The 10,665-nt window shown below is 34.5% G+C and overlaps 1 protein-coding gene across 3 annotated transcripts in view; it reads right to left on the bottom strand.

Annotated features, from left to right (window-relative positions):
• FGF7 (fibroblast growth factor 7) overlaps nt 1-10,665 on the bottom strand; it is a 29,663-nt gene that overhangs the window by 3,816 nt on the left and 15,182 nt on the right. For all 3 annotated transcript variants that reach the window (XM_015638650.2, XM_015638646.3, XM_015638648.3), the window contains exon 3: nt 318-421. In XM_015638650.2, coding sequence (XP_015494136.1) covers nt 318-421 — 104 coding nt within the window. The remainder of the gene's footprint in view (nt 1-317; nt 422-10,665) is intronic.

The raw sequence follows: 10,665 nt of genomic DNA, 5'->3' as shown, positions 1-10,665 counted from the left end.
AAATATTTGGATTAGGGAAGCTGGAAGAAGAATATGCATGACAGACCCTGCTTATTATGATTATTTTAATAAATAAATTTGACTTCTGAAATCTGAGTATTGAATATTGTAGCTTTTTCTATTCCATTTTGAAGACATATATACGACCTAATAATTGAATTTTAGATGGACATAAAAGTCTAATATGAGGTGCATGGGATAAGTCCAAAATGCACTTTACTTAGGAATCTGTTTTATAAAAAACTGTAGAAATGCTACATCTCAAAATACCTCTAAGATTGTAGAGATGTACACATAAGAGAAATTTGCATCCTTACCTTTCCATAGAGTCGTCCTGACTTGTTCATTGCCAGAAAGTATTCACTTTCCACTCCTTTGATTGCCACTATTCCAACTGCCACCGTTCGGATTTCTAGAATACCTGCAAAGGTACACAGTAAGGGCTGTAAAATGGTTGGTTGTTCTCCAGATAACTTAGAAGGTTTAGTTGAACTAATATTCTGTAGTATTTCCATGTTTGTTGAAAATCTGCAGCAATTATTTATGGAAAAAAGAAAAATTACGTGTATTCATGAAGAAAGGCTAGACTTGAAAAATTCCCTCTGTGTGATCATGTCTGCACAGAGCCTCTTTTAAATTGCGTGATGGTAATTTTTAAGTATACACTGAAGTTATGATGTCAGTATAAGTAATTTCTCTATTTTCAGAGAATCTGTGTAGCTTAGAATTTATCAGGAGCAGGGTTTCATTTGGAATACGTAGTTAGCCTTTAAGGTTCACAGAATTTGTGTAAAGCCTTTATTTTGAAGTCTTGTGTAGCAGTATCATCCCCTTGAAAGAGTGTAAACCTTAGAACTTGAGAGTGATACAAAACAGACCACAGTATCTCAAATAAGATAAAGTATTTGCTTGACCTTTGTGTGCTTTTATGACTGATCGGAGCTGTAAAGATACGTGTATTTGAAAATCATTAAAGGCTGGCCTGAAAGCTTATTTCTTCAAAACCAGAAAACATTTAGTGTTGTTTTCTATAAGCTGCTTTATTTTCATCTCACGGTACATATCAGCAGTAGTTTCTGTAGTCCCTGTGATACATTCAAGTTACCTGCAGCATAAAAAATATTCTTAATTAAAAAAAAATTAAGGCAGGGGGATTATGTAAGTTATTAAGGAACACCAGGTTATTTTCAAGCTTAAATATTATTAATGTTATCTTAAGCAATAGTTTAGAGTTATACATCTGAGTTTGAGCTATTTCTTTCAATATTGAGTCACTGGCAGAACTCTGCCGTAGCAACTGCACTGTGACTCCTTCTCCAAAACGGGGTCTTTCAAAGGCAGCCAACTTGAGGCAAATCACAAGAGCTTAGCATGGGGGAGACAAGTGAGGGAGGTGGGAGAGAGGCATGCGTTAGATTATCACCTGAATTTCCTCTTTAACCAAACATTTCCTTTTTTTCCCATTCAAGTTGGCATTTACTTTTCCCAGCCACATGGTAATAGGTTTTCATTAGTTAAGTCTTTAAGAAAGACACTAGATATCTGTGATATTTCTCCTTCCCTGTACTTTTTTATATCCTCTTGTCCTTTCCTTTCTTTTGTATTTTGTTTTGCTTTTCTCCTTCATATTACTGATGTATCAGTCCTAGCACATATGGATATTGTTTTCTTCCTATTTTCTTTAGCAGATCAGTTCCTTCTTCTCATGGTGTATGCAGTGCTGGGCATTGAAATCAGAGCATTTATTCTTCTCTACTCCCCTATAATGCTAGGCCAGCTTTTTTTTAAGTAAAGCTTTTAGAATTCTTTGACAAGTTCCACTCTGCTGCAGGCTTAGCAATAGTTCTAACAAAGGGCAATTTGTAACCGAAACTTACAAAAATTATGTTAACTTTCATTTAAATTTCACTTTAGAAAAACCACAGTGAGGCTAAAAAACAGATGAACATCTGCATTTAGCCCAACAAAGAACATAACAGTGGAAGGGATCTCTGGGTCATCAAGTCCACTGCTCTGCTAGCCTGGGAATTGCATCAGATAATTCTCTTTTCATAAACTTTGCCAATACTAAATTGGAGTTGTTATTTCTTTGCCCCCAGTGTTTCTGCCGAAGGCTGTTCCAGAGTTTGATTTATTTTAATGGCTTGAGACTTCGTAGTAATTTGCAATCTGCATTTCTTCAGTGACAGCTTATATCCATTTGTTCTTTTGCCTCTGCTGGCAATTAAGGAGAGTTTTTTTTAAAAACCTATGTTTGAGTTTTCTATTTATACAGAGTTTTAAAAAATGAAAGATTCAAAATTGCTTTCTGAAAGAATTCGTGCTAATAGAAATTGAGATTTCCTTGAGTAAGCTGATGTTGGCTGAAGTTACAGTAGTGAGAAATCTTACTACTTTAAAAAAGGAAATGCCAAAAGGTTTTGTCCAAAGCAATATTATTACTGTTACAATTTTTACATTATTTTTTTAGTGTTTTCTTTTTTCCTGAAGTAGATTGTGACATTCATACTAACTTGTTGGAGTTACTTTATTTTGGTTTGGGGTACTTATTTTTCTACTTCATTCACAGCTGAGACATCAATATCTTTCCTTGTCTTAAATGAGCAGGTCTATTCTTACATGCTTCCTTTTGAAGTAAAGGGGTTTAATCCTTTCAATATCTATTCATGAAAAGAAAAAAGTCACCAAGCTAGGATGGGAAAGAGAAAATTCTTATACATAGATTGTTTAATTGAGATACTCTTTTCATATTCTAATAACCAAAATTACTTTAAAGGCATGCTTAAATTAATAAGATGTTTATGAGGAAAAATTCAGAAGGCTAAGGTTCAAAAAGGTCCCAAGTATACCTGATTTAAAAATTAAAATGTAAACTATATTCTTCAGTTGCTTTATCTAAAGCATCCCCAGAGACGTTTTGAAGAGATTTAAGAGAAGATTTGAATATACCACTAAGTAACTGGGAAAGAAATCAGATTGAAGCCAGGAAAAGAAAAAAACCAAAACAACCTAGAGATGGGCATCCAAAATTGAAAACAACTGTACTTTCTATAAAATCAGCATGAAATTCCAAACAATTTTATATGGTTATATGGTCAGTGTATCAAATGTAGCTTAAAATTCCTGGAGTGAATGAAGTTTCCTGCAGAGCTGAAATTCCTCTGGTGTATGTAAAATACACTCAGCAGAGATGAGCTATAGTTTCTCTTCAGAAAAGATGCCTATGGATGGTGGCAGCAGTCTTTGGAACCAGTTGCTGCAAATTATATAAAACACAGTTGATATCCAGCGGAGAAAAAAAAAAAAAAAGTAGAAAAGAAACAAAACAAGCTTTTAGATTGACACAACAGTTTTAGTGGGTGAAGTATCATGTTTTGAAGAAAATTTGTGTCATAAATGAGGTGAGGTTCTTGGCATTCTGGTCTAGGATGACAGTTGCTCAAAACCAGACACTTTTATGTCTAGATTTATTCCATAACTGTAGCCTGAATGACAGGACAGTACCTCAGGTTGGAAATTTGGGTAGAAAAATGGACATTTAATTATATCATTGATATAAAATGGAGCATTGTCACTTAAAGTTATTTGTTCCTGGCAAGTGTTACTTGATAATTTTTTTATATCACCTGATATTAAATGTTTTTTCTGATTTGATTAATATTTTCAAATCAAAATTTTCATCTTCCTTTTATTTGTTAGATTTCTTTTTGCTTTTACAGCACACTGATGTTGTATTTGTTAAAACAAATCTGCTTTTATTGCTACACCATCCGTTTGCAGACTATATTATTTTCCATCAGTATGTAGGCGTAGTTGAATAGGCAGTTTCTTTGTGCTTGCCCATAATATCCTTAGTTAACAGTATCTTTTCTCTAACTAAGTAGCAAGAGCCTTGTGATTTAGCAAAATCAGGGCATTTCTCTTTAATCATTTATCAGCTAAGAGGCTGAAAGAGCAATTGCAGCTCTGGCTCCTGAGAGCTGTAAGGAAACCAGTAAGTGCTGCTCGTGCCTGAAGATCCCAGGGCAGGTATAAACCCTGGCAGGCTTTTGGAAGTGGAAGGGCAGCAGAACCACAGAAGGAGATCTCTTTTCACATGCCAGAGAACTGCCCCAGTGTGCCAGGATTGTTCAGGAGGATTCTGTGAAGCACACATTGTGTTCAGTCCCTCATCAGCTGGCTCTGTTTCCAGACAGTTCATATGTTGCAGGTATCCCCTCTGTCTATCACATAAGGTTGCTGGTCGCTGCTCCTCAGCTTGCCAGAGGCACAGTTTCTGTAGACATTGATTCAAAGAGACACTTGGACATCCGTTACTTTTTTCAGAAAGCTGACAGCAATTTCATCCCGGTACTTTTCTGTTCTGCCAGGTACATGTGTTGTGAGAGCACATATGATGTGTACAGCACTTTCTTTCTTGTGGCTCTCTGTGCAGTGAAGTTGAAAAAAGGCAGTCTGTTGCTGATTTTTAGGAGTAGGGAGGCTGGCACTGACACTTCAGCACTTGTGAGGAATGTGTTTGTGAAACACACTTTCCTCAGCAGAATTGTCTTTAAAGTATGTGAAATCTTAAATAGAGACAGAGGAGCAGTAAAGACTTGGATAGAAAATGAGTCAAAACAAAATATAAGTTCTAAATTTGACTAACTTGTGTTTCTCATTAATTGAATTTGGAGCACATACATATGAATTCAAATTACCTTTGCAAATGATTCAAGGCCAAGGAAAATTGTCTCCTTTGCTTAGAAGACACTGTTTAATGATATATTATGTAATTTGTTCTTTTGTTCTGGCACTTAATAAGTTAATGTTTGTGCCTCTTAAAGCCAGAAAATACTATTCATGATGGTCAGTCTTGGAAAACTTTCTTAATGTTATAGGTACGTGTGTGCATTTGGTAAGCCCCCACAGTAAATACATTCATTAGCTGGGGAATTACACTTAAATGTTTTTCCAGAAAAGTCTTATCAGTGAAATGAATACTTTTATTTACAGTTCTGAACATCATTTGTTTCAGGAAATATTTTTCTATTTTTTTTTTTAAATACAGTGTCTACATTGCAAAGTATTTGTGCAGTTTAAGTTATTTTGAGTCTTAATATTTTTAAATGGATGCATCTTGAAGTTAATTTTTAGGTAAAACAATTTGTGCGCTCATTTTCTCTCAAATATAAAAACGAACAAAAAATATTGCAAATAAAGGTATTGATTTAAGGTATTTTGTAATATGACTTAATTTTCACCTTTCCCTATTATTAAATTAAAATTCATAGAAAGTAGAATTTGCATTTGTATTGAGTACTTTCCTTAGCAAAAGAATGGAGTTTCCTAGATGGTTTGTCCTAGAACTCCTCTTCATAAGCTTTTTAAGTAGAAATAAATGTACAGGTATATTTATAATGCCTTTCAAAGCATGGAATTTCTCCACCCCAGGAATTTTCTTTCTGTGGATATGATTTTAATGAACAATTAATTGACAGAAAAAAAATTGGTACATACATTCACTATTACTTTCTTCTGTCTTCTCCTTGTGATACTCAGAATTTTGATTTATGTTATAAACACATATATGTTGTTGTTTACAGCATAGAAGGCCAAAAAAGTTCTTCAGGGGCTTCTTGCTGTATCTGTGCATGTATTTGCTGTGCATGTGGAGACTCTCTGAAGCACTTCAAATATGAATATGGCTGTAAAAATGATCTCCACAGAAATAATGGACCTGTCGAGGATTTTTAGAACAGTTGAAGCTACTGCTTCAGTGAGGTGCCAGACATCTGGATATCATGGAGAAATACTCAAAGCACTCAGAATCCCTGGGTTTGTCCTGTGTGTAATTTCCAAGCAGGAAAAATTGTAGTTGTGTGCAGAATCGTGATTAACGATAGAGAGGTATTCCTGGAGGACTCGATGCAGCACACTGTTCAGCATCCTCGAGAAGCAAAATTTGCTTACAAGATTTTGTCCATGTACAGAACATTTGATTAAGCATAAGTAGCTGATGTTTAATTACCCTTTTCTAATTCATTGGACACAAAACCAGGAGGCATACTGTAATAAAATCAACTAAGTGCTAAACAGAAGTCCATTAAAATATCTTTTATAGTCCATTAGATTTTCATTTAAAATTTTCTTTATTTGACATTACCTTATCCATAAATTTCTCCGCTGTTTTCCAGTCATACAAACTAATTGATACATGAATTGCTAGATGCAATAACTTTATCATAAACCATTGTCCTGGTGATACTCAACAGCTGACAGGTAAGTTAGTTACGGAAGATGAGCCATGTCAAGGTTTATGAAACTATGCTCACTTGATAACTCCATAAAATCAGTATAAAAAAGGCATGATAAGCACCAAATATGTGAGGGAAAATAGAAAAGGGAACTAAAATGATTGTTTAGAAATGCTGTTATTTTACTTACAAGATCTGTTCTTTGCATTTGTACTTGGACTTGTGGGTGTTTACCTTTATGACAGAAAAGGAAGGGGTAAGCCAAGTTCCACTCTTAAGTCTGCATTGTTCGAAGTATTTACACAGTTTCTTATGCATCATCGAATGTGTAATCTGCCCTTCCAACCATGTATGGCTGATCCTATAGTGTGAAGAGTGTGGTTTGAATTCCCAGACTGATGTTTGGAAATACACTGCCCTTTTTACTTTAAATTTAACCCATCCCTGCAGTGGAAAACATTAAAATCCATAATACTTTTACTATTATAATAAATACTAAAATCCATAATGACTTTTAGTCATTTTTCAAAGTGAATTAGTAACTATAATGCAGTTCTCATCAGTTTATAACACTGATTGTAAAGTTTACCTCCCCTAATTACTGTAGTGAGAATTTCAGTGACCCTATTGCAATTAATGATTGCTAAAGAGAAATACCTTAAAATTTTCAAGTATTTTTCCTTATTGTACAACCTGTTTTGCCTCAGTTTTGTATTAATTCTGTGTTAATTTTGGTGAGATAAGAGATAATTTTTAAAATCAAATGCTTCATTCTTCATTGAAAATTGTGACATAGTAAGAATTGGTGTAGAATGTTCTGACTAAATTGCAGCCTTCTGTGTATGTCTCTTTTGAACATTACCTATTCAGACCACTCAATTTCCAATATTTCTCTTGATTTGATCTTCAGAACCGAAGGGTGTGACATTTTTCACTGAAGTAGATTGCAAAGTTATGGAGCTTTTCAATTTAGAGGTGTGACTTGTGAATAGCAGTACATAGTAACAACTGAATAACATGCTGCCCCAGGCAGTCTTTCTCTTGGGAATGTCTCATTAAACTTATTAGAAGCCTGTAGTTTGCTGATCTCCACTGCTTTATATAAATATTTTCTTGATCAGCCTCTTAGACAGCATGTAGTCATTTCTCATTTTTGCAGGAAACTACATTTCCCTCCAATAAAAATTGCCCTGAAGCTAAACATATGGTTATAATGAAGAATAATATTATTTTTTAGAATTAATAGTGTCATGTAAAATCCAAGTCTTAATCCTCAGTCTGAAAAAGTGCTCTCTTATTACAGCATTAATAATTTACTGATATGAAAAATGGAAAAAAAGAGTGGAATGACTGTTTACAGAATGTAATTGTTTCCAAGCAGTAATAAAATTAATGATTTAATAGTTTAGAGCTGAACTTGTACAGCAAATGCTTTCCCTACAGCTCAGATGAAGGCTATTTCTAGTATTTAAATATTTCATGCCAATTTTACTAGAATAAATTATGTTTTCTAGCTTTGCAGACTTCCAGAATGTAGCCTCAAAATACCAAAAGTAAATGTAAAATGGCTTTTTTTAGCTTTTCACAGCAAAATAAGATATATCCAACTATAGCTGCAAAATTTCCCAAATTCAGTTTCAGTGTCTACAGCTATTTTGATTATCTGAACTTGGAAAATTCCACATAAGACCACAGCCTCCTGTTTTTCAAATTCTTCCATAAGGCAAAAGTCTTTAAATAGATTACTTTGTCTTTTTTAAAAATTTTTGTTGCTATGCTATGTTTTGTTTTCCTCTGGTAAGGAGCTGTGTTTGCTCCTTTCCCCTTTCCTGAGTTAGTGATCACAGTTGACATAAAATTAGTCATGTCATTTCTGTGGAAGACTTTTTTTTCTGTTGTTCTAAGAACAAAGGAGTGCGTGTTAACGTTCCTTTCCCGTGTACAAGTATTTCATTCTCTGAATTGAGGAACATTAAATCCAGGTGCATTTCCTCTATATCACCTGTATGAACTGGCTGCAGGCAGTTGCAAAATCAGCTTCAGTATAATGTGGCAAGAGGTACTGGATTTATTCAGCTAAATGGGACAAAAATAAATCCAACATAGACTCTGCTCTTTTTGTATGAAATACTCCCTGAGCTCAGGGCCTTGCTGTTTTGTTCTGTGTATTGTCCTGTCTCCAGCTGTTCCTGTGGCAGTTTTTCTGATTCCAGAAACAGGCTTGACAAGAGGAGCAGAGCAATATTCAGGGGACAAACTGAATCTAAGAACTGCCTTCGTGCGTTCTTTGAGGATAACTTAAAATTATCATTTAAACAAATCACTAAAAGTAAATACTAAACACCCATAGATTGATCATAATGACATTCTGCCATGTGTTATCAGTTACATATATATAGTACAACACATTCTAACAGTGAAAATGGTCCCAGAAGTAGGTAATAACCCAAATCACTTAAAATAAGGAAAATTCAGAAAATGGTTGCATGAGAATGAAGGTGGCTGCAGTATTCTAGAGCTTGAAGGTATCCTTAGGTGCCTGTGGCATAGAAGCAAAGAGTTTTAAATGGTTTGAAACTTTAGACACAGTAAAATTTTGTTTCACATAGTTAAAAGCTCATTTCAGTCATAAACATTGCAATCCCTATTGAAGAGAGACATCTTTTCCCACTCTCAGTAGTTATGTAAAATGTAGGGCAAGCACTACCCAACTGAAGAGATTTTAGTTCCATTTCCAGATCAAATCTGCTATTTTGTGCAGGAACAGCTGAAGCTGGATATCTGAATATATCAATTACAATGTCTAGAAGAACACGAGCAGGCACTACATAATTCCTTCCAAGGAACAAAATGCAAGAAGCTGCTAAGAAAGTCTTACTAACCCCTTGCTGTCTCACAGAGTGGGAATTGATAGAAACCAGCTGGCTCACTCTTGCCTTCAAAACACTACTGGACATGTATTTATATGTATGGCCTCTCAAATTCTTCTGGTTTGCTGCTGACAAATAATTTAGATTTAGTTGAACTTTCAAAATCTGTGTAAGACCAGAGACTAAATTATAGACTAATAGAAAGTGAAAATTAAAACCACCCTAAAAATCAAAACCAATCTAATAATCTATTTAAGTTCTGATAAATAAATTAGGATTTTGTAGCAGATGTTTCTCCTATCTTACTCAGTACATGAATCAAAATGTGCGTCAATTATCCTACCATTGTTGTTTTTTCAAATAGCTTGGTCATTCCTTCTAAAGTAATTAATTTCCTTCTAATTACATACTGTTTTTACCAGGCTAAAATTTAAGCCTGACTGGAAGCCTGACTACAGGGATATCAGTAGAGTATTTGCCATTACACACAGGCAGCACTTTGAAACCTGTGTTTACATGACCAGATATTTGTAAATGTCATTTAGTGGTTCTCTTCAGTTGTTATGTCTCTTTACAATTCTTTACCAAAACTGAGGAAAACAGCAGCATCAGCACAGAAAATTGTTCCCCTGCTACAGGACCTGTTGCTATTACCAGATCAAATAGACTAAGACCTGCAGCTATACTTCTCTTTTGTTCTGTATTTATTTATGTGATTTTTAATCTGCCTTTTTAAATTTAGCTCAATTGACCAGTTAGATAATCTGGACTTCCTTTCAGTTTTGAATGCAAATGCCAGGATGTAGAGGAAATCAGGTATTAACCATCTTAAATCTGGTGATAACAATATCCATGCACACTCTTACTTTTTGTCCATGTGCATAATATCAGGAAGTCAGTGAGAAAACTCTTCCAACTAGAATAATGTAAACATTTTCTATTTTCTGGAGTCCACAGCCTTTCTGTGCTTTGTTTTTTTTGCATTAAATAGGAGTAGTGGCCTCACTTTTCAGTGGCAGTTACTTGTTACCCTGAAAGTAGAAATCAGAGCTCCAGAACTCACATTCCAGTGTGTTGTGATAGAATAGTATGATGTTACATTATGAAAAGTTATCAGTCATAGTAATGTGAAAAAGTAATGGACTAAATAATAAGTACGGAACAATCATTAGAGCATAGGATTAGCCAAATTATATTATATTTCTTTAAATGTTTTAATTAACTTTAATTAACACATTTTTAGTATATTGTTGGTTCTACACAATCCAGTTTCCCATTGCTTTTGTTCTAATTTTTATATCCCCATGTGTGAATCAACACAGTTATTTTAATTCAATTATCAGTTTATATTAGCTAAAGATAGAGGGAACCAACCATGAAGTTAGAAAGCTGCCTTGTTTTCTTACCCACTGTTCCTCTGTGTTATCACCAAGAACCCTACACAAAATATTCTCTCCATTAATCTGAGGAGTAGGTAAAATATGGTATAAACTGCTTCACTGCCTTTGCCTTGCCTTTGCCTTTGCCTTTGCCTTTGCCTTTGCCTTTGCCTTTGCCTT

The sequence above is a fragment of the Parus major genome, chromosome 10, assembly GCF_001522545.3.
Source record: "Parus major isolate Abel chromosome 10, Parus_major1.1, whole genome shotgun sequence".
NCBI lineage: Eukaryota > Metazoa > Chordata > Aves > Passeriformes > Paridae > Parus > Parus major.
This window is presented reverse-complemented; position numbering and strand designations above follow the sequence as displayed.